Source organism: Falco biarmicus, chromosome 1 (assembly GCF_023638135.1).
Source record: "Falco biarmicus isolate bFalBia1 chromosome 1, bFalBia1.pri, whole genome shotgun sequence".
Classification (NCBI taxonomy): Eukaryota; Metazoa; Chordata; class Aves; order Falconiformes; family Falconidae; genus Falco; species Falco biarmicus.
In genome coordinates this window covers 46503317-46528337 of record NC_079288.1, presented here as the reverse complement: position 1 = coordinate 46528337, position 25021 = coordinate 46503317, and the positions used below count along the sequence as shown (strand labels likewise).

General features: G+C 37.6%; 1 protein-coding gene across 4 annotated transcripts in view; it reads right to left on the bottom strand.

The window, feature by feature from the left end:
• Positions 1 to 25021, bottom strand: part of FSTL5 (follistatin like 5) — a 322895-nt gene that overhangs the window by 29249 nt on the left and 268625 nt on the right. For 2 of the 4 annotated variants that reach the window (XM_056358066.1, XM_056358076.1), the window contains exons 11-15: positions 22661 to 22687; positions 15976 to 16094; positions 8825 to 8974; positions 2055 to 2162; positions 382 to 506 (exon numbers count right to left, since the gene is read on the bottom strand). In XM_056358066.1, coding sequence (XP_056214041.1) covers positions 382 to 506; positions 2055 to 2162; positions 8825 to 8974; positions 15976 to 16094; positions 22661 to 22687 — 529 coding nt within the window. The remainder of the gene's footprint in view (positions 1 to 381; positions 507 to 2054; positions 2163 to 8824; positions 8975 to 15975; positions 16095 to 22660; positions 22688 to 25021) is intronic. The other 2 variants (XM_056358085.1, XM_056358094.1) reach the window with 1 other exon arrangement.

Genomic DNA, 25021 nt, shown 5'->3' with positions numbered 1-25021 from the left:
ATATGGCAACTTTTCTGAGCAGTAGAAGTTGTTATTTTCAAAAGCCTTACTTAGAAATTAAGATTTATGTTCCTAAATTAGGGAATCATCTGTATATAAGAAAACCACAGATAATACTACACCTCAATTTTGGTATGTAGAGCAGTGGAACTTTTGAACATTGATGACATAAGTATGAAAAACTCTACTAATGTGTTTATTCTTACATCTAGCTTGCTGTCAATAAAACTCACATTTAGTGTGTTTATGAAGAAGGATATTCCAAAGCAATATTGAAGTAGATGGCATGGTGTCAGATTTTCAAGGTCTTTAAATCATACTTTCTTTGAAGACAATGCTATAGGTCCTTTGAAAGTTAGCTGTAATTCAGCTAAAACCTACCTTATATGTGTAATGATGAGGGTTGTAGCTGGAATGAAAAAGTCATCCACTCTGTCAAACTGCTTTCCCACTGGCTGAGTATGGATTGTGTGATGAGAAACACTCCCGCTGGCTTGTGTTATCACCTATATGAAGTAACAGCGTTATACTCTGTAGAAATACTTTCAAAATCTAATTTATATCCAAATAAATTAACACAGTATTGCCTCTGTGTTCCATCTCTTGTATTATCCTTCAGTTATCAACCCCCCCACACACACAAATGACAGGGAATAAAGCTGATTGGTATTACAGATTTCAGACAACTGTTACACATTTAATCTTTTTCTTTTTTCCCCTCTTTCCCTCCACCCCCCCCCCCCACCCCCCACCCCCCCCCACCCCCCCCCGTTAAGTCTATATTTATTCATTTACATTATTAAAGCCTCTGGCAGTTCTTAGTGCAAATTACATTTTTTTATTACCTTTTTTGGTTTGGTTTGGTTTGGTTTTTACTCTAGATCCTAGAGTGAGATTAAATTCCTAAGCACTTCAGCCAGAGTGAAAAGATTAGATGTTATCAACTAATCCACAGGAAACTATGGCTATGCATACTCCCAATTCTTATCAATCAGGAGGTAATTCAACACAGCACAAATATCTTTCAGAAGAGCAAGCTGATTTGAGTTTACACATTCCTGAAATTGTTATAAACCAATTTGCCTCACATCCCCAAATCTTGGACCTTCTCTGAGGTAAATGTTTGTGGGTCAATAAAAGACAATTCCATGTAATATCCACTATGATATTCATATATAAGCACTGAGAAGCACGTTAAAAAACAAGAAAATGATCTATTATCTATACTGTGAAGAAATCAAGAGCAAAGATGATCAGTTGCTTTAAAACATGCTGAGACTGACTCAGTCATCAGTCATTTTCTGGAGACGAGTGACAGCTAAACTCCCACAAATTACTTTGCATACTCATAGATACTAAGAGTCTGTAGGTGCTAAAAAGGTATTTTCAAATGTTACTCATTTTCCTGCTTGAACCCTGTGTTTGAATTTCTCTTATTCATTATTAAATATATATTTCTAAATACATAAGGATTTTATTAACTTCTAAAGAAAACTACAATAAGCTGAAATAAAAAGGAATTTTGAAAGTATGATATGAAAACAATCACCATGTTCTCAGCAAATTACTTTAAGTAAGGAAAAGAAAGTAGTGAAAAAGTAGGAATGCAAGTACAGATTCTTGAAATGTTTCTTTAGTGACTGTCCCTAGGGTTGCCAGTGCTCAGAGGTATGGGAAAAGTAAAGATTTTGAATATTTTACATCTGAAAAAAGCAATAAAATAGGAATATGCCTCTTAAAATCCAGTTTATCCTATAATTAGGGACAAAACCATAATAAACAGCAATGGTTTGCTCTCAAAAGAACATGCTGCTGCTTTCAGCTGTGTTCCTTATCTTTCTGTCAATTAACATTGTCACTTCTTAGTGACGGTGTTGAAAATAACTTTTTTAGCAAAGTCAGTTGTCTGAATTGTTTTCTAGTTACCTGAAATAATTTCACTGCACATGCTGGTGTCATGACAATGCTTAAAGGAAAATGTACAAAATGTTGCAATCACACAAAAGTTCAACTTGTCTAGATTTCCTTACATCTAATCATTGTGATCACCTCACCTGCAAAGTTGGTGAATTCTTTGCCATGTTTCCCCAGCTCAGCACCCAGACTTGATCATGTGATTTATCGTAGTGTAGTTTCACTGGAACAGGATCTGTACTTACTGCCTGAAGCATAATAAAAATAAAAATCCTTAGTTTCTGTCACATTTTCAAAAGAAAAATAATAGATACACTTGAATTAAAATTATGACTGGACATGCATTCCCTGGTGTTTTCCGATTGTATTTAAAAATTATGTTTTGAACTGTTGAAACAGCCCTCTTAATGTAAGATTAAACATTGCATGGGTCAAAGTATAAGGTCAAGAAAACCATAAAAAGTATGCCTATGAAAACAAAATAGGAATTAGTTACCTATGAAAAGTAACTTAAAACAATAGGCCCAGAGATAAGACCTGAGACTGATGAACCTAGGGAGCATACCATGAATTGTTAAACACTTTGAAGTGAATCATCCTCATTATATGTTAGTTTTAGCAGGAAAACACACCTCCTCATTGCCAGCCACCCACCTCCAGAAGGAGACCCCCACCCAGAGAACATGCATAGTAAAAATTCATGGACTATGCCTTTCAACTAAAGTGAAGAATGTTGTAACCAAAAATATATGAGAGGAGTGGCTGTAATGGGAGTATCTATAGAAATCTAAATGTATAAATATCACAACATTGTAAACACTGGTACTAGCTTTGTGAATTATTGCCTCGCACCCTTCACTGCACAGATCTGTAAAATAAACAAATACTTGGACTCTGTGGGTGTGATTCGGTTAATGCACATCAGGTAACAATCCCACTTTTGGGACAACACTCTGATTAATAAGAAGTTACTGAATTGCTGAAGATTTTTTTATTCATTATGTGCTCTAACATTTGGCATCAAAATTACACTATGTTGAAGCTGTGATGAAGCTGAAAACAAGTTTTAAATCAAATCAAAAAGTACGTATCTTCCTTCCCTATCATCATTCTCACTTTATACATACCAGTTTAAAAATTACACCCGTTACTGGAAAATGGCTAAAAAGGGAAGAGTATTCTCAAACCACATACTGAAATCAACGTAAGGTGTTACTACACAGTCCTGTGTAAAACCAGCACAACGTTGCTACACCCAAAGCTTCCTGTCTCTGCTAAACTGAGTATATTTTGTTGAAGTCAGAAAGATTGTTTCCCTATCTATTCCAATCACAGTTGCCACTGTAGGTAGACTTGTGATCAGAACCAGAGTTTTCCCTACAGTTTGGGCACTGTCTCTTAAGACCACAAACCTTTCAGACTGCCAGCTCTACACTTCCTTTGTTATGAGAAGAATTGAAGACTTCAAGAGGTATGAAATGGGAGGACAATCTATTTGATTAAGAGACATTCTGCATGAGGTAAACAACTGCGGGGATTGCTTTTCTATTTTCATCATTAAAGCAGAAAACAATAGGTGGAAATTGTTTTTTAGTCTCACCATTATGGAACTGTAAAGCACAGCTTGTTTATCAGTTTGTCAAGGAGAGTACCAGCTGGCTAATTAAGTGAACCTAATTTAAACTAATGATGTAGATCCTCAAGATAATGCACTAATGGCTGGCTGAGACTGCTGATGATACTTAACAGTACTCCTGAGGTGTTGCAAGCCACAGCTTCATCTAGGCAGAATTTGTTTTTCCTTTTGAAAATGGAAAATTAAACCAGGTTGCTCTCTGCCTCATTTAAAATTGGAAAGATACTCCTTGAAAAAGGTCATTTGTGTTTGATAACATTTTTCTGCTGTAGGCTAGGAGAGAAGTTGTCCTAAATAATACTTGGGCTGTTGTAGAGCTGATTTTGTCAGGTGTGTCAAATTTCTTTTTGGCTTCCCCAGAGAAGAGGGCTGACCCAGACATGTTCTGCGGCATGAATGCCAGCTGTGTTCAGGGTCTGGGCTGCAGCACTGCCACGAGTAGGCGAGAAGAAGGAATTGCCTGTGGAGCCAAGCGCAGGTAAGGCAGCTCTCAGGGGAGGCGGCAGCAGCAGAAGGCCATGGAGTGCCGTGGCCGCAGGCCTCCACCGCTGGACCTGGCCAGCCCGGGGGGCAGCTACCAGCACAGCCTGGGCCGAGGGTGATGAGCTCTGGTTCCTTCAGCATGACCTCTGAGTCATCCCAGTCCACCGTGCTCCGCTAAGCTGTTACTGGACAACCGCAGGCAACAGTGCTTGCTTTCAAGAATTTACGAAGAAAGCAAATATTTCTCTTGAACTTTATAATGAGAATTACCTAGCTAAATCAAAAAGTCTATGGATATGTCTCTAAAGATACACCATCCATGTTTCCCATACATTCCAATTTAGTCTGCTGTAGAACCTTCTTTAAGTACTTATTTTGATAAATATAGTTGTCACAGAAACAAATAAACCTCAAATCTAGCTGTTGCATATGTGCACCTGCACACACATCTTTTATGTTAACTTTCATAGCAGAAAGGAGTAAGTCTAACATATATAGTAGTACTTCAGAAAAAAAACCATAACAACCAAAACCAAATCAACATTATTTTTACACAGAAACAAGCACAGTTACACAACCTAAACTCCATTCAAATATGTTTTTAGTTGTCTTCAGGTTTTTTGTACCTTTCCAGAACTTTTATTAGAGTGCTGCTCACATTCAAAACATGAGTTTTTCTCCATATTTGTTTCTTCTAGAGTATGCATTTTTAAAAACTTGGTTTTACAGAGTAGGTAGGTGGCTTCTTCTTTAAGATGTAGACTAGAAATAGTTAAAATGTAAATAATATCCTCTGTATTAATGATACTTAGAGAAAAGGCAGTCTAGTAATCAAAATGCTCTTATTCCTGAACAGTTTAGTACCTGTTTTCCAAAAATCAATTACATTTTGGTATTTTTTTCTGTACTAGACAATACTGTAAATAATGAAAACAGACTTAACTGAGACATTAAACTCCCTTTCTTGCTTCCTGTTTGCATAAGTGTTTGTATACATGCATGTGATACAAGTAGAGCAACACGTAATCATTAGAAGAATTCTTTCTGATTGCAAAAAAACAGCACCAAAGACAAATGCTTATTGTTAAAACTTAAGGAATACAGGGCCATGCTTGTTATATGAAATGCTGAACAAAGTATCTTTTGACTTGTCACTAAATTCCAAATTAGCATTATTTCATCTCTAAACACCATCTGTGAATCAGCAGCAGTTCTATTTTCTATAGTCTTTTCCTATGTGTAAAAGATTGTACAGTTTTTATGCTGTCATGACTTGTTCTGTTTGCAACTACTGTTACTTATCTTTTTTTTTTTTTTTTAACTTTATTTTTTTATACCAGCATGGTTAAGCTGGACACAAAACAAGTCTCATAGCACTTTTCCCATGTATTTGGCTAAATGTGTATCCTAGAAAATAATATTCAGGTCAGTAATAAATAGCAGAAATTCTGCTCAGGTGCCCAAATGTGACAGTGACACATTTGGTTTAATTCACTTATCTGGTTCATCTGTTGCCCCTCAGTTATATTGTCTTACTAAATGTCTGTGTTAAGTTTTGCAACATGGAAGGGTCATTTATCATTGATATCTAAACATCCCTGAACCATTAAAACTGAGACTTACATTCCTGCAAAAGGTTTCCAAAGGCGGGACAGATTTCATTCTACACTTCCCTAAGTTCAAAAGTTGGATATTATTAAAGTAATGCAAAAGCAATGCTGTTCTATCCCTCAAAATAAATAAGTTTCTTTGAAAGTGAAGGGGTTTTTCTCCTGGACTAGCATGAAGGCTTGTGGATATCTGGTTTTAGCTCAATATATTTGCTAAGGAGCACAGACTTGGTGCACAAAGCTCTGTGTAACACCTAGGCATCCTGTATGTGTTTTTCAGCTCACTACAGAAATGTGATGGTAAAATTTGTTGAATTTTACCTTTTAATTAACGTACATAATTGAGACAAGTATCTCTAAACATCCAGTTAATGCTAAAGTACGTAATAAAATAGTAACTAATGTAACTGAAGGCAAATTAGAAGAGTGTACAAATAAAACTGTTCCGTAAAACCTAAGTTTTTTCCGTAAAACCTCCAACCTCTCTAGTATTTCTCAGTGAGCTGAAACAGCCTAATATGCTCTTGCCACTTAAGTGTAAATGCTAATAAATGCAATTACATTGGTATTTCATACAGCATCTGTAGAAAAGCAAGATGACACATGAATGTCAGCCAGAGACCAGGGAAGCCAAAGCCAGAGATTCTAGTCCTTCAAAACTGTAGATTGTGGTAAGACTAGGGTTTTTTTAGTCTCTCTGCCTCCAGAAATATGTTGAATTGGTTGTAAAAAAAGCCTTGTTTTCAGAAAACAAAAATTAATTACCAACCCAGTTGATCTCTACTTTGATATGCAAAGGTCAATGTAACTAAAAAAAAAATAAAAGAATAAAAAAATTAATAACTTCTTATTATTAACCTTTTGAATAAAACATTTCTCATTCCCTGTCACCATTTGGATAGTTCAGGTTTTGAGGAAGTTATGTGTACTGAGCCAACAGACATAGAATATAGAAGGAAGAAAATGCAGATGTTTAAAAAAATGCAAAATTAATAAAATTATAATTATTTGTCAAGGCAATGTAATTTTAAAATTGCAATTTTGCTATGTGTTTTTACATTTTATATTAATATGTAATACATATGTATAGTAATATAATAGAATCATGGAATGGTTTGGTTGAAAGGGACCTTTAAAAGTCATCTAGTTCAGGTCCCCTGCAATGAATAGGGACATCTTCAACTGGATCAGGGTACTCAGAGCCCCATCCAGCCTGAACTTGAATGTTTCTAGCCGTGGGGCATCTACCACCTCCCTGGGCAACCTGTGCCAGTGTTTTGCCACCCTCATGATACCAAAATCATCTTTATATCTAGTCTGTACTCTCTTTTAGTTTAAAACCAGTACGCCTTGTCCTACCATCACAAGCCCTATTAAAAAAATCTGTTCTTTCTTCTAAGACCCCTTTAGGTATGGAAAAGCCATAATAAGGTCTCCCCAGAGCCTAATATGTAGTATATAATCTATACATTAAAAACTTATGTTCGTTTATCAGAGAAAGGCAAAAGCTTTATTTAAATATTTTTATTAACAATTTAGACTTCTAATTAAAAAAAAATGTTTTGTTTAGCTAAAGAACATCTGTTGCCTATTAATGTGATGATACTATAAATAACCCTGTAGATGTTAGACACATTCGTATGATTAAAATTTGAATCAGAACACTCAGTGTGGTGTCAAAACCTCTACCAGTTTCACATAAAGTGTCCTTTCTTCTGAGAATCAGAGCAGGACTGCTAACAAGTTTTTAACTAGCTTCAGCACTCTTTGCCCAGGAAATAATTTTATTTCAAGAAAAGAAGAATCTTGATTTTAGAGTAAATTTCAAGATTTTATGTGATCTGTAATGTACTTTAAAAAAAATCCCATAAACACTTAAGCCCAACCAAAAACAAAGCCTCTTGTCTGCTAACAAAACTGTTGACAGTCCCCAACTATAACTGATTGACTTTTTTGCCACTGAAAGTGAAATAAAACTAATCTTTCTGCATCAAATGGCATCATCTTGAAAGACTAAAGCTAATATAATGATATGTAGTCTACTGCATTTGTCTGATAAAAAAAAAAGGTGTAATATGATGGGAATACTAGGCAAAAACAAATAGAAAAAAAAAAAGATTTTTCCTTTTCCATATGACTTGTTAACACAAATATTTTAAGACCTTAAAAATTCTTTTCATAGTCACAAAATATATTGGTAGAATTCAAGGAGTTTATGGCTATTATTTTCAAATGCATTTTCATATGTTTAAAAGTTCCACAGACTAAAATCTGTCCTTATGTAAATCCCCTATTTAACCTCACAGTACAACGATATCATTGATACCACTGGATACATAAAGGAAAAAAAAAAAAAAAAAGGAGAAAAAGAGACAAGAGTACAGCAGTTATAGTATTTGATTTGAGTGGTGGCAACTAATATCAATTTTTTACTCCATCCCAGTAAAACTGCTGATCATATTGTGACTCTCTCAGGCTTTCCTGAGGAAACTGTACTGCTCCAAAAAAACCTAATATTCATTCTAGCTTTGCCTTGTACCTTGGTCTTCCACAAACTATACAAGTGCATTAATCCCCATACCATAGCATCGATTTCTCTCTTTTACCCAAAAAAATGTTTTGATTAAGCAGAGTAACTCCAGCATCGCAGAGACCGAGAAACTGATAGTACTACCCACACACTAGAAAGGAATGGAGAAGTAGTTTAAATTCATAGTCTCCAGTCTTGGCTAAGTGTGGTGTTGGCTCTTCCACAATTCCAGTAATTTCTCTGTCAAAATATGCTTATGGTGTAACAGTCCTCCACCTTCTGTAGCCAAACCTAACCCCCGACCTTTCCTGTCAAAACTGACATATATGTTCCTGTGATAAGATTCTTAACAAATCTTCATTTTCAACTGGAAAGTACCTCAAGCCAGAAACTTCCCAAAGAACTCATTTCCTCAACTACTTGATTAATATTTATAAGAAATATTTTCACGTTGATTCTCTCCCTCCCAATTGCCTATTGGCAAGAACAGTCACTAAACATAAACTTCTGCTAAATGTTGAAAGTAGATCAGCTTTTTTCTAGATATTGTGTTTATTCTCAAGCTAATTGCATTTTTCTTCAAAATATAAAGGAAAACCTTAAAATCTTGTGTCCAAATTAGATAATAAATTAAAAATGAGAAATAAATACCTGTACAACTTTCTGAGACTGTACATCAACAATAAGGACTCTGTCAAGTGTGGGCTGAGACACATAAATGAACTTGTCTTTCACATTAACGGCAGTTGCCCATACACACCGCTGAACAGGATCTCCATCTGCTTTGGGACAAACTTCATCCTATAATTCACCAGAAACAGGGAAAGGTAAGAATCAAAACAATCAACAATGCAATAGAAAGACAAATTATACTCTTTTTCTTCTTTTTTTAACTGTAAAATAAAACCTCAGAAAAATTAGGGAAGGAAAAAAGGACAGGTGACATTAGGACATAGACTAATATTAGTCAAACTGCAAGTTGTAAGCACCACACAACACAGAAGCACTTCAGAGTAAACTATGCACCAGCTTTTCTGGATGTTTTCCAGATATTCAGACAGGTAGCACCGCTGTCCTGAGAAAGAAATGTAGAAATGAAGTGAGCGAGAACCAGGAAACAGTAAAAACAGAAAACCAAATTAGACACACAACGCCTTGCTAGTGCGCAGTCGCTGGAAGCTGCCCCATTTGCAGGGTCACCATGCCTTGCCAAGGCAGGCAGGGACAGACCGCTCACACTTGCATCTGAGAACACAGCAGGCAGGAGGGCAAATATTAAAATGGGCAGATAATGTATAAATGGAGAGGAAAAGGAAGAGGTGTGGTGCAGGCTGCCACATGGATTAGGGGCAGAGCAGTAGCAGTAGTTAGAGGAATCCGCTTTTTTGGTCACATGGAGAACTGATCTGTTGCTTCAAAGGTCAAGAAGTTTAGCTACGTCTGCCGTAAGACATTCTCATGGCCTATCTCACTAGTGTTAAACCCAACACAAATCAAATAGCTTTTTACTTTCAGTCTTTCGCCCTTTGCCCTTCCATCTCTGCAATAGGATCAATTTGGGGGGGGGGGGGGGGGGGAAGTAAAATTCCTGTGGACTTCAGTGAATTCATATTTCATAATACATGTATTTGTAACTATGCACTCTCACTCAGCATAGCTATTCTTAGTTTACATGCTTACTATTCATATTTTTATATAAATATATTCCCACTCTTATTTCTATATATTTATACTTTATATTCCTGGTGAAGACTTGCTTTTATCAACATTAAATGTTATCTGGTCAAATACTTCACCATTCTTTTTTATACCGTATATTTTTATATATATAAAAAATAATTTACCAATTTGGAAATTCCCTTTATGAAATAGCATGTTTTTTCCTATAATGGACATCAAATTTATGTTAAAAAAAAAAAAAAAAAGGACCTTGAAAATATTCTGCTTGGAGAGGTACAGCATGTGTCAAGCTTTTTTGCTTTCCTGACCTATTTCACCAAATCTGAAGTATCCTTTCTTTTTAGCACTTATCTGCTGCTTATTCCTAATTTAGAATACTCTGTCTGATACATCATAACTGGACACTGCAAAAATAATTATGATATATGAACAGATGATGACTTCTATGTAGAACGCACAACAAGAGTTGATGAGACCTTAAACAAGAACTCTGTTTTTAAGCACGTCTCCTTTTAAATGGAAGAGGAAAAATAATAGGACAGAAGAGCGTATCCAGCACCAAGCAATGCTTTTCAAGAAGATGATGCATTTCAACACTAACTTTTCCATATCATTACCATTCCTTGCATGCTGTGCCTCTGTGTTTGAGGAAATACACTCGATCTTTATATGTCAAAATAAGAAATAAATCAATTTCCAACTCTAACAGAGGGAGATTCTTTACAGGATATTGAAAGATACTGCTTGTTCCTACATGGTTCCTAAACTTCCAGAAACGGAGGGTCTTTCAGGAATTGCACTACTAAGGAAAGGTTACTAAACTTAGGTACCTTGGGATGGCACATAATCAGGAACTTCAGCAGAAATTAGAAACAAGTGCAAAGAGTAAGATTTATTTTGCACTGCTAAAAAGCCATGCACTTAAGGGGAGAAGTTGTTTAAAATCTGTTTTTTAAAGAATGATAGGCATGGTGACAATCATTCTTACAAGTGGCTAAAAGCTTTTCATCACAAGGAGAACTGTCAACATAACAAATATGTCTCCAATATGATGTGCAATCATCAGATCAATGATCTGATTTACTTTCTATGAAAGTAATTTACTTTCTATGCAATTGTCACTTCAGTAGGAAAGTTGCTTCAGTAATCTCAATTTTTTATATTCTAAATACACCTTGTCTTAGTTCCATGCTTTATCTGAACAGATACCTACTTTTAGACTGTTCTAAACTGTACTCTTTCTTCCTCAAAGAATATGTTCTTCAAATAATGCATCTGTAAATATTTACGACAACTCTATACTGTGTCATTACTTTCAGTTATGTCTCTTAGGGACTCACCTTAATATACAGCAATTTTTGGTGCTGTGAAATATATCAAGACATATTCAATGTATTATTAAAAAATAAAACCAAATCTTGCTGATGCTGAAGGAATCTAGGTTTCTCTCACATAGCGTAATATAGATTAGTGTAAATGACTCCACTAATCCCATTGTGGGAAGTATATCAGAATGGGAAAAAACTGTAAGTTAAGCACTTACATCTATATCCATAGTTAATCCACCTCCTTAAATATTTTTCTAAATCTGAGTCTAAAACACTGACTGAAGCATATTTCTAAATATTATTTCAATGTAAAAGCAATATAAATATAATTTTTATATATGTATATAGATGTACACTCACATACATATTTTTAATTAGAAACTACAGGGTATGACTCTTATCTATATAATTCATAAAACTTCCCCCTCTTGTTCCACTTTAAATACAGCAAGTAGAAAGCATGACACTTTATCAGAGCCAAATTAAAAAATATGAAGTAAAAAATAAATTTACATATGTGAATGCAGTTTACTGTTCTAGAATATGTTGTCATAACTTTCTACAAGCCAATGACAACTCTGCCCCAAAACCTAAAGAAAAAAAAAGAAAAATAGGGTTTCTCCGAAGTAACAGTGAAAATTATGCACTAAAATTCTTATATCCAGAACAGTCTTTCTCCTCAGCATGAATCAGTTTATTTAGTTGTTTCTTCAGTTATTCAAATCCTTATTTATCTAGATGCCTCAGAAATAGCTTCAATCAATGGAAGTGAAATCTTGCTTTTGAAAAGTTAACATTTAGCTGATTAGACAGTTTGGTTTTTCTTTTACATTGCAGGCAGGAATTCTGAGGCTCTGTATTAATTTCCCCAGTGGCTGGGTAATCAGTTAAAATAATTTCTCCTTAAAATAGAGGCATAAGCCCACCATTTTCTTCTTCTAATTAAAATGTGAGCAATTTACTTTTTCCTAATTTATTCTCTCTGAAAAAATCTAACATCTGATAAAACATTAATTTATTTCATTGTTTTTTTCCCCCCAGACTTTTTAATCAAAAAGTGACTTGCCCTGTAACAAGTCAGCAGATGGAGGAAAATAAATCCTTAGAGGAAGTTTTTTGAGGTAGTCTGGGGCAAGAAATTCTCAAGAGAAAACATGTACTTGCAGATTTATATGTGCAAATTCTATGACTATAAATTTACACTTGATGCAAGGGTCCTCAGTGTTTTAACAAGCTGTGAGTCAAGCTCTTCAGGCAGTACAATGGAATGCCTGTCCATGCTACAGCTGTCCAAGAGTCAGGTCAGTTCACCAGGTTACAACAGTGCATGTATTAAGACATGACTTTATATATACCACCTATTCTATATTAAGTTACTGTTTACTTGACATTATGTAGTAAAAATCAGACTGTGGACCTTTTTCACTTTTTTTTTTTTCAGCAAAGGTTGATAATCTTGCATTTACTATACCTACTGTGCTGTAAGAGGGTAAACCAAAGTAAATTCTGTGGACTGGTGTGATTCAAGTTCCTTTCCTGTGGAAACTCCACTCTGCCAAGTACTCACATTAATTATTTTGCAATTAAGTATTTTGCTCCCACCTCCAGCACATACTCAAGTGTGAGATGGCCTAGATCACTGAAATATGGCCATTATGCGCTAGTTGTAACAAAGAGGAAATCAGGGTTAGTTGAAACTCAAAGGATTTTGCCATTGGTCTCAACAAAGGCATGTTTCAATTGCTTCTTTCCCCACCCCTAGCCTCCTGAAATAATTATTCTTATTGGGATTCATTGGGAAGGGAAAATAAAAAAAATTTTGTGTAAGAATTTGACTTTCAAGGCTTTAGATAATACCAATTTGCAGAAGATAAATAGAGGTTGCATGTTAGTGCAGAAAATGTCCCAAACACTTCAGAATGATGAGACATTTAAGAGGTGAAAGACTCTACTTGGACCATGGTTAAGAATCTATTTGATGACCGGTTAAACAGCTGTCAAAAATGGTATAACTAAATAGTTCGCATCAGAAAACAGAGATGAGTTTTTTTCTGTCCCCGTGCACCTAGAATTGTGGCTATCAGCCTAATAAAAGTCTACTTTCTTTTCACATTAATTTAGAAGATTCAAGTAATTTAGGAGATTCTGGGAAGCAGAGGAGGAAGCTCTTCATAATGTCCTGTGAACCATGACGATCCAGTAAAGCACTAAATCTTTTGGTCACTTTAAACACAATGGAAGTCTAATTGATTCCCATGATAGATACACGCTAGAGTGCTTTGCTGCATTGACACCCAGTTGCATAAGAGGCAATTAAATATTTAGATAAGGGTTCTCTAGTATGTAGTTACAGAGAAATTACCTTTAGCAAAACTAGCATACCTAAACATGAACATGTGTAACTACTGCAACATTTGTTCACAATACAATACAATGCCATGCAGAAACACCTGAATTCATTCTTTTACGACAGCTCAGCTAAAGGTAATATTTTTTTTTGACAGGCAAACAGGAAACCTGGGGAGGAACAATATCAGGTGTAATATTCACACATTTTCTGTAACACTTCTAGTACCTAAACTGTGCAGCAGAATTTAGAAATGTTCCTACACTGTAGTAAATGTCTGGCAATGAAACAGGTCTATTGGTGTTTTACTTATCACTTGAATAGCTAATTCAGAAAAGTAAAGAAATGGGAGAGGTTTAAGCAAGCATGTATTTCCTTTAGGTATATAGTAAGAGATAGGAGAACTTATTAGCAATAGCTGCCCTGGATGTGAAAGGCTATATAAAGCCACCTCAAAACACATAGTACACCAACATCTCTGATTAGTAAAGTTATAGGACAGAGACAAAGAGAATTGCCAACAAGTAATTTATGACATGAACTCTTACTACTAAATGATCGCATGCTGAACTCGATAAAATATCTGTTTCTGGGACAGAACAGGGTTTTTATTTAGTATTCTTACTCAGAGAAAACAGCTTTTCCAAAGAGGCTTGAGGAAGATATTAAGTTCTTCAAAGCAGAAAACTGTTGTCTAAAGCTTCATAGTCAATGAGGTTTTTTTTTCAAGAATATGCTACTGTTGTCATAGTGTAAGCAGTAAGTGTAGGGAACTCTTTTAAACTCATGTTTCATCCTTCTTGTAGGAGAAAGTAATCTAAAGGATATTTTCAAAATTTCATTTTTTTTTACTGAAAACTATTCCTCATTTTTTTCTCTTTTTGGAATGCAGACTGAACAAGGATGTCAATATGAGCAGAAAACCAGATTTATTAACCACCATATATGAGGGAAGATGTTTCCAGTGTTCAGGGAAGTAAGCAGAAATATTGTTGAATTTAATGGGCAAAATGACACGCATGCAGGTTCAAAGCTTAATTTCTGGCTGTATATTCACCACACCTACCCACAAACCAAAGATATCCGAAGAACGACAGGTCTATAGCTACTTTAAAATGAAAGTTATCAAGTACTCAACTCTCCTTGTCTTTTTTCTTTTTTTTTTTTTTTTTTTTCCCCAGAGGATATGATTATCATGCTACTTTAGATTTGAAAGGTACAAAAAGGAAACTAGTTTGACTTATCCACCCTGATTATTACCTTGCTTCAATAAAAATAAACTTAAAATCTAGGCTGTACTTTAGACCAATAAAATTTTAACAGACTTCTTAAATAATGAGCTTTTGAATTAAACAGCTATAAAAAAGCTTTTTGACTTATTTTTGGCTGTGTCAACCTAATTTTACTTAAGCAGCACAAATCAAGGTATGATTAGCTGTTCAAAGCATAATTATTCACACTAAAATAAATCTTGCTAAGTACAGCAGCCTTTGACATCAATAATGATAACTGAAGAGGCAAATTCTGTTGAAACAGTTCTGCTATTATTTCAGTGTGCTTTAGGTATTAGGGAAAAAAAAACCCAAACTGTACAGCTTATAGGTTATTACATATTTCAAGGTCACTCATTCAAATCCAAATAATGAGAAAAAGTTACTATTTTTGAAAGGTTATAGATCATATGGAACAAGCCTTAATGTGGTGATGAGTACCAAGTGTTCCTGTGAGAACATGCTTCATATCAGCCAGCAATTTGATTAGCAGTAAAGGAAAAACATCAGAAGAACAAATGGAAGTGGGGAATACACTATTGTTTTTATGTATGCTACACATGTAAACTACTCCATAAACACACAGAATTTGGTGAAATATGCTATAAGTCTATTAACAATAAAATTATTGAAACTACTTATATGAATTGTAAGTTGAGTCAAAGCATCAATCATCTCTACTAACTTCAGTGGAGGTGTAAATGTGTTTATCAGGACAGGGATTTGCCTCATTGTAGCTGACAGTTTAATATAGACAAACATCTAGTGAAGGAAAACAAACCATTAGAAATAGTAATCTTACATCTTATATTTAATGGGAAGAGAATCAGTCCCTGCACTTAACTCAGGCAGGGGAGAAAAAACAACCACCAAACCAGAAATAAAGAGTAGAGAGCAGTTAAAGGAAAGGACTGGAAGAAAAGAAGGACAAACAAAGAAATTAAAGGGTTTGAAAAGTATACACAGGGAATATTAAATCTAAAAGAAAGATTGAAAATTTGAATTTGATCAAGCAAAATACAGGAAATTTTCAGTCCACCATTATCAGCTACTTATTAATTGAGAAGACATGTCTGAATTTATCAAGCAGAAAACACTAAACTAGCAATAATAAATTACTACCTAAAGAAAACCATAATTGAGAAAACACTACAAAAAATTGAAAAAATAACTTGCCTGAAAACCGAGGAGTTTTTCACTAGGCTTAATATGTCTCTGAAATTCACATTCCACTGGTTGTATTACTTTGATTCCATCTTCATAAAAAACATAAAACATGTTCCCAATTCCCAGACCTTAGGAACAAAAACACATTGAAATGTATAAAATTAAATAGTGACAAAAAAAGAAAATCCTTATCTTGAACTAAAAACCTCATCACATTTTTGGTATGAGATCAATTTGTTAATGTGTATAGTGCTAATACAGCTCATCCTATGGGATCGTCTGTTGTAAAACTAAAAGAAAATTTTTACGTTATTCAGAATTTCACATCGTTTTCTCCATTGGGAAGACAGTGTCTTTATGAGTACAGATCTGGAAATACATAATTTGACAGCTGCAGTAACAAAGATAACCTTATGGAAGCATTACACTGAAATCGAATTAATATAAATTCTCCATGTAATCTTATTTTTCTTTTTCTGAGGGATGGAAAAGTTGAAGTAATTTCTCTATAAAGTTGAAAGAGAAGTTCTGAATCTTTGTTATAAACCCATATTTGACGTCACTTTTGGTCAAAGAAGGAAATATTCTGTATTGTATTTTATTGGAAAGCCAGAGCTGGGCAGATACTCATTCCAAGCTTGAAGGGCCTCAGATGTTTATAGAACTATTAAATCTTTCTACTTCAATGTTGCTAAATGAGAGACATGATGTAACATTTCGTGGAGAAGGTGGGAAGCAGATCTATAGCGTGAGGTCTCATAATATGTGTGATCATGCTCATGACCACAGAAAAGGACGTTCTCCTTACTTTATCATGTTCCAATTAAGACAGTTTTTTATTCGCTATGTGGATGCTATGATGGGTGATCTGTTCATATTTGTATAATTCGGTGAAGACAGTCACTCATAACATTACCATTATAACCAACTCGGACAGCTGAACCATGGTCTACAGTGATAAAAATGTAGATGTATCCTGGGTACAGGGCCCAAGCTTCCACGTGACATAAAAATATTTGGTATAGGTACACAGGAGAATAAACCCCAGGAAAAATAAATGAGTCTAAAATTCTGCTCATCCTAAATTCTGAAGAAAACCCTGTATCAATAGAGAGAGAATACACCTTAATATCAAATAAAATAATAAAACAATGAGGGGCAGGGAAAAGTGTGTGTTTCTGCATAGATCAAAGAATCACAGCATGGTCAGGGTTGGAAGGAACCTTTGGAGGTCACCTGGTCCAACCCCCAGCTAAAGCAGGGTCACCCAGAGCAGGTTGCACAGAGTTGCCTCCAGGTGGGTTCAGAATGTCTCCAGAGAAGGAGACTCCACAGCCTCCCTGGGCAGCCTGTCCTGGTGCTCTGTCACCCTCAAGGTAGAGAAGTTCTTCCTCATGTTCAGACGGAACGGCCTGTGCTGCAGTTTTTGCCCGCTGCCCCTTGTCCTGTCGCTGGGCACCTCTGAAAGGGGACTGGTCGCATCACCTTGACACCTGCCCTCAAGATAATTGTATGGATTGGTAAGATCCCCCCTCAGTCTTCCCTTCTCCAGGCTGGACAGGCCCAGCTCTCTCAGTCTGTCCTCATATGGCAGATACTCCAGCCAATCATCATAACCCTTTGCTGGACCCCCCTCCAGTAGTTCCCTGTCCCAAACTGGGGAGCCCCAAGAAGGACACAGTACTCCAAATGCAGCCTCACTAGGGCAGAGCAGAGGGACAGGACAACCTCCCTCGACCTGCTGGCCACGCTCATGGGCAACTTGCTGCCCACCAGATCTCCCAGGTCCTTCCCCTCAGAGCTGCCCCCCAGCAGGTCAGCCCCAGCCTGTGCTGGTACGCAGGGTTGTTCCTCCCCAGGTGCAGGGCCTTACACTTGCCTTTGTTGAACTTGATGAGGTTCCTCTCCACCCAGCTCTCCAGCCCGTCCAGGTCTCGCTGAGTGGCAGCGCAGCCTGCAGGGGTATCAGCCGCTCCTCCCAGTTGTGTATCATCAGCAACCTTGCTGAGGGTCCCTTCAGCCAGGTCACTGATGAATAACTACTGATCCCAGTACTGACCCCTGGGGAACACCAGTAGCTACAGGCCTCTAACTCGACCCTGCGCCACTGACCACAACCCTCTGAGCTCTGCCATCAGGCAGTTCTCGATCCACTGCACTATCACCCATCTAGTCCACACCTCCTGAGCTTACCTGTGAGGATACTATGGACACAGTGTCAAAAGCCTTGCTGAGGTCAAGGCAGATAACATCCACCATTCCCCTTTTATCTACCCAGCCAGTCATTCCATCACAGAAGGCTACTAGATTGATCAGGCATGATTTCCCTTTGGTGAATCCATGTTGACTACTCCTGATGACCTTTACCTCCCCATGCTTGGAGATGACCTCAGGATGAGCTGTTCCATCACTTTTCCAGGGACGGAGGTGAGGCTGACTGGACTGTAGTTTCCTGGGTCCTCCTTTTTTTCTGAAGACTGGAGTGACATTGGCTTTTGTTGAGTCCTCAGGCACCTTGCCTGTCCTCCATGACCTTTCAAAGATGATGGAGAGTAGCCTGGCAATACCATCTGCCAGTTCCCTCAGCACTTGAGAGTGCATCCCATCAGGGTCTGTGGATTTGTGGGTGTCAAGTTTGCTTAAATGATCTCTAATGTGATCCTCCTCATTCAAGGGAAAGTTCTCCTTTCTCCAGGGTTTTTCTGTTGCTTCCAGGGTCTGGGATTCCAGCAGACTGGCCTTGGCAGTAAAGACTGAAGGAAAAGGCATTCAGTAACTCCATCTTCTCCGTGCCCTTCGGTCAGCAGGGCACCCACCTCATTCAGCATCTGGCCCACATTTCCCTAGTCATCATTTTCCTGCTGATGTACTCAAAGAAGTCCTTCTTGCCCTTCACCTCCCTCACACAGATTTAATTCCAAACGGACCATAGCCTTCCTTGTTGCCTCCCTGCATACTCTGACAGCATTCCTATATTCCTCTCAAGTGGCTTGTCCCTTTTTCCACATCCCATAAACAACTTTCTTTTGTTTGAGGTCTTCCAGGAGCTCCTTGCTCATCCACACAAGGTCACCTGCCCGCTTTGCTTGATTCCTTACTCATGGGGATGCACCTACCTTGAGCTTCGAGTGAATGATTCTTGAATATTAACCGGCTCTCTTGGACCCCCCTACTTTCTAGAGCTCTAACCCATGGGATTCCTCCAAGTAGGTCCTTGAAGAGGCCAGAGTTAGCTCTCCTGAAGTCCAGGGTTACAGTCCTACTTGTTGCCCTGCTTCCTCCATGCAGAATCTTGAACTCCACTATTTCACCAGCACTGCAACCAAGGTTACCCCCAACCTTCACATCCCCAACCAGTCCTTCTCTGAGTACAAAGTGTAGGAACACACTTCACTTTGTTGGCTTCTGCACCACCTGTGTCAAAAAATTATCATCAAAGATCTGCAGGAACCTCCTGGACTGTGTGTGCCTAGCTGTGTTTTCTTTCCAGCAGATATCAGGGAGGTTGAAGTCCTGCATGAGAACCAAGGCCTGTGATCGGGGGGCTGCTTCCAATGGTCTGTAGAAAACCTCATCGACTTCCCCTTCCTGATCAGGTGGCCTGGAGCAAACACACACAACAGCGTCGTCTGTGTTGGCCCATCCCTTAGTCATTACCCGTGAGCCCTTGGCTCGCTCTTCATCCATGCCCAGGCAGAGCTCGATACGTTCCAGTTGCTCCCTCACATAAAGAGCAGCTCCAGCACCTCTCCTCGCTGGCCTGCCTTAACTAAAACGTACGTGGCCATCCAGGACAGCATTCCGGTCACGCGAGCTGTCCCACCATGTCTCTGTTACTGCAACTGTGACCGCACGCAGATCTCTGATTCTTCCCGTCTGTTCCCACACTGTACCTGGGCGCACAGGCGTTTCAGAGAGGCAACTGAGCACACAGTTTCCCAGGAGGGAGGTAAGTGGATCCACCACAGCCGTGGCCACCCTTGACATTCTTGGCCTTCTGGTTCTCATCTTGGGAGGCAGCTAAGGAACATTTATCGCTGCTCTGGTTGGCCTGGCTTGTTCCTCCACTAGATGTGATGGTGTGAGCATTGCCGCTTTGGACTCTTCCCCAAGTCCTTCAGTTCAAAGCCCACCTCACCGAGCTGGCCAGCCTGCTGCCAAAGATGCCCCTGAGTCTTCTAGAAAGGTGGATCCCATCTCTCCCTAACAGGCTGTAGCCAGAGAATGTGCCATTGTCACTGAAGCCATAACCCCTCACAATGGCACCAACCATGAAGCCAGAAGCTGATCGATCTGCATTATAGTCCTATTTCTGGCTGCACCCCTTCCTCTTACTGGTAAAATAGAAGAAAAAATAGCTTAGGCACCAAAATTATTCACTTGCGCCCCCTGAGCTTTATAGTCTTCCTTGATTCTGCCCAGGTTCTGGCTTGCAGTGTCATCTATGCCCACGTGAAAGAGTAGCAGAGGATAGCAGTCCATGCTCTTGACAAGTTGTGGCAGCCTGTCAGCAACATCTAGGATCTTAACTCCCAGAAGGCAGCATACCCTACGTGAAGTCCTGTCAGGTTGGCAGACAGGCACTGCAGTATGTACACAGGTACACGGAAGTTCCTATTCCCCGTTAGAAATCACACAGGTACCACTGTCACTTAAAAGGCAGTGATATGCATCAGGGTGTCTGGCAATGCCCACAACAAGTGAGTTCAATTATCTCTGAGAAACCTTGCAGAATCATTTCCCACTTCTGGCCAAGTTTTCCTAAAAAGAAAAAAGGGGCAGTCTCCAAGCAGAGTTTTCCTCATTTTATATCAAACATATCTATTAATAGGATACCAAAAAGTGTGAGAGGAATTTGTCTGTGCTGCATTTGGTGTAGCACAGAAGCAGGCTCAGGTTTAAGGAAATTTGCCAATCCCGCCTATGCTGAGCACAGGGTGCACCAAGGGCAATATGCCCACTCTGGGCAGTGGGTACTTTCATGTGCCTTTGCAGGTAAATCATACAGCCTCCATAAGATAATATGTCAAGGTCTTGCTTCAAAGAACACCCGACACTGCATCCTGTAAGAACAGCTGGAATTTGTAGATAAGCCTGTCTGAGGTTAGGCTGCCCCTACCAGCGAACTCAGTGTGGAGATCAATGGCTGAGCAACTGGCTTATTGTATCTTGGTGAGAAATAAATATGTGTGGCTGGCTGAGGGGGAAAAAAAAAAAAAATCTTTTCCTTTCTCCCTGGTCTACTTGACTAAAGTATATTGTAGTTATTAGCGGGATAAGTAATACTAGACTGTTAGGAAGTAAATCAGCTGATAGCCCCAAGCGACACAGACATCTGATAAACAGACTCCTGAAACTTCCCCCTCAGCTGCACATACTCCAAGGCAGCCTTTCCCACGCATCTGAAAAAACACTCCTCAAAAAAATCAAGGGGTTGCCAATGATATTTTCAGTTTTATTCAGGAGAAAATAAAAGTGATACCTTCCCAATAAGTGGTGAAAATACTCTACATTTGAAAACTTTCCTGTTAGAATCTTCTTGTGCACCAGTTTAACTGTTAACAGTGGAAGTGTATGAAGCTCTGAACATGGCATGTTTACTCTGCAGGGCCAGCAGGGAGGGGGGTCACAGCTGAGCCCCACTATAACCAGGAACTGACCACTTATACCAGCTGAGAAACTAGTGAAACAGGGATATTAAAAAAATAAAACTAGTTCATATTTGTAAACACACTGGGAAATGCCAAAGGTTACTATGTAATTAGGCAAATGAAGTATCAAATTTTTGAATCTTTAAATTAATTTAAAATAAATCTTTAAGAAATACGCAGAAATGCCATTTGCAGCATGAATTCATAGCAAAGCTTGATCCACTTACAGTATTATCAATCTTTCAGTGGAAGTAATTGAAAATATTTCCTGTTCCTGAAATACATTAATTCCTAAAGAGCAACTTTAAATTAAGAACAGGCTACTTGGAGCAATGGAATAAGAGCTCAACACTTCAATTACGATTTTTTTTTTTTGCAATACCCTTTATAAGACTATCTCATGTATATGAAAATTAAATCTCTTCATCAGTAACATATCCTTTCTGTACTTTCTATTAACAGCTGATACTGTCTGTATTTATATCTATCCTTCAGCTGGTCACACACCACAAACCTCTGTTACTCCTCCCAACATTTATTTACAAACCCTTCCCTGAGTGTAAGAAGAAAATGCTTTGTCTCATTAAGCACAAACAGGTACCTCAGTTTTAATTGAAATGTTTCAGATTATAATTTTGTCAAATAAGAATGATTCACACAAGAAAATTGGTCCCAACAGCATATAGGCTGATTGGTTGGAAGCCTTTATCATGTCAGAAACAAACAAAAGTTAAAGGTCTAAGTTTTAAATCTGAGCTTTTTGTTGTACCCCTCTGAGTAATTTTTGAACAGCTTATTTCCTTCTCTCTTCCCAAAAGGAAAAGCAGTTCACAAAGGTATGAGCATTTAAAGGATTATTTGCCACAATATTTTTTCTTTAAATAAAATCCATCAAACATTGCAAGAAGGAAGGTAACTGCTCTAACTGTAGAGTATGAAAAAACCCCACTAAACCAAAACCCACCAAACACAGAGGAAAGGAACAATAGATGAGCATTTCATCATAATATGGAGAATATAAAAAAAGCCATCTGTATTACTACCTTGCTCTCGCCACAATATGTTTGCAACTGCAGCATGTAAGAGAAAGAACAGAAAACACATATGAACAAGAAAACCCCCCCCATGAAATGATACATCAATTCTAAAATTATTATGATTCTTTAACCCCTGATTCACTAAAATACTTCTACGGGTAAATCAATGTAAACAATGAATTAACAATAAGGTTAAATAAAGTTCTTTATGTCACGTGACAAAATTGTGATTAGCTGTCATGGCTATTGGGGTTAGGGTAAACCCCATCACCCCCCATTATATCTGCCCCCCCAAGATAACTCCATTAGCATTTATCAATAGTGTGTTTCAAAGTCCATTACAAAAAGCACGTTGAGTTTACATACACGTAAATTATGTATTATTAATTACAGGTGATGTAATTTTCATCATTTCCTTTAAAAGCACTGGACTTTGAAGAGATTTATTTCAGGACATAGTTATGAGAGAAACATGTAAAGCCGAAGTGAATAGAAGATATTACTCTGTATTGCTGTAACACAGCCATGCTACTAAAGTTGTCATGCTGTATAATGTTTGCCATTATCTTTGGAAGATCAAGCTGGGAACTGTAAGATGGCATGCTAACCAGCTAAGTGCTTAAGTTGTTTCCACGTATTGCACCATCTTGTTTACATTTTCATTTTACACCTTTGAGATGAATAAAACCTGATTATCTTAATTTTGCTCTTTCTGCCTGGGGAGAATAAAAATAAACATAAATATAATGTTGCAAATTTTAAATATTTAGAGCTTAGCATGCCATGGAATAAATTGTTTAAAATACCATTACTGAAAACCAGTGTTTTGCAAAGTAATGATCTTAAGAAATACAGAAAAATTAAAGGAAAGGAAAACAACACAGAGAACAGGTATATGTCACAGAGAGACATACTGAAATTGTAATGTTCAATGAAACGCAGCATTTCAAGAGCTAAAAACATTAATGTATTTTTTAAAAAAGTTTGGAAAAAGTAATGGAAGACACATTATTAAAAATCATGATGGTATACAGAAGACCCTCAACTGCTGACTGCTTAAGGTTAAGAGTAGAAACAGGAACAACTATCATTCCTGAATAGTCCCAGATACTATGATTTTCCCAAGCACCTTCTACTGGGCTGAAGACAGGACCAAGATAGGTCTTCTGCCTCATGCAGCACAGTATTTCTCTTGTTCTTGAGCTCTGAAAGAATATACAGAGCTGCAAACATGTAGAAGGGTCCTTCGAAAAAATGTCAATCTGCTTTGTGACAAGCTCAAGATTTAGAGTCTCAGGATAACAGAGCTACTGGGCTTTTGTTTTTTCTCTCCCTCTCCTCTACTATTTTTTGTCCCCTGATTTTTTTTTACCAATTCTCTCAACAGAGCGATCTCATTATATGACCTTAGACACAGTATTTAAACTGTGTCATTCAGTTATTCCTTGATAAAATGAAGGTGATGATTACTTTTTCAGTGCTCTGAAGTGTACAAATGAGAGATCCCCACATAAGCAGAATGTAGCAGTTTTACTGTTTAAGTGAAGTGATACTGAATATTAGAATTAAAAAAAGTTCCCCTTTCCTAACACTGAACATCAATGCAGCTTTCAGACACGCTCGGTCTTTGGTTTATTATCTTTAAACCAGTTTAACTCTCTGGATTATGTGTGCATTATTTTCAAATACCGTCCTCGCGTTTCCTTTAACCATTAGGATGCAATAAACTGCCAAAAGCCAAGATTAATGGAGTGTGCCATCTCGTCACTTACTCAGGCTGAGTAGTAAACCTTTACAGCAGGAGGCAGAATTTCTGTTGAACTGCTGCTAAAGTGAAAATGGAGTCAACATATTTTAAATTTATTTCTCAGTCATCTGCTTTTATCTGATTTCAGGTTGTTACTTTCAGGAGAGGCTGGCTTTGAAGGAAGTCTTGACTACACTGGCCGAGTATGTGTCCTCCGGACATCCAACTGCTCTGAATGAAACTTCTTGGCAACTAAATTGCTAACACCACTGTAAGTCTTAGATTTATATCCAGTGCTGACAGCACTGAATAGATTTGGTGTACTGTATGTTTCAGTGGCAGACATGAACAAGAGCATTTAACGTGTCTCTTCTAAGCAACGTTTGGTTGCTTGTGTTTAAAATATTTGATTATTCTCCTGAATTAGACCTCTGACTACAATATGAGTTGCAATCATGAGATGGAGCATTAGTTTAATGCTTTATTGGCAGCTATTATTTTTTAAATAAATACGTGATCAGTTGGTCCTTCTCATCAACTAAATAAGGCACCTGCTTTGCAAGCACTATGCAGTCAAATCTTTCTGTATAAAAGCTGACAACTTCAAAGAGGGAATGTCA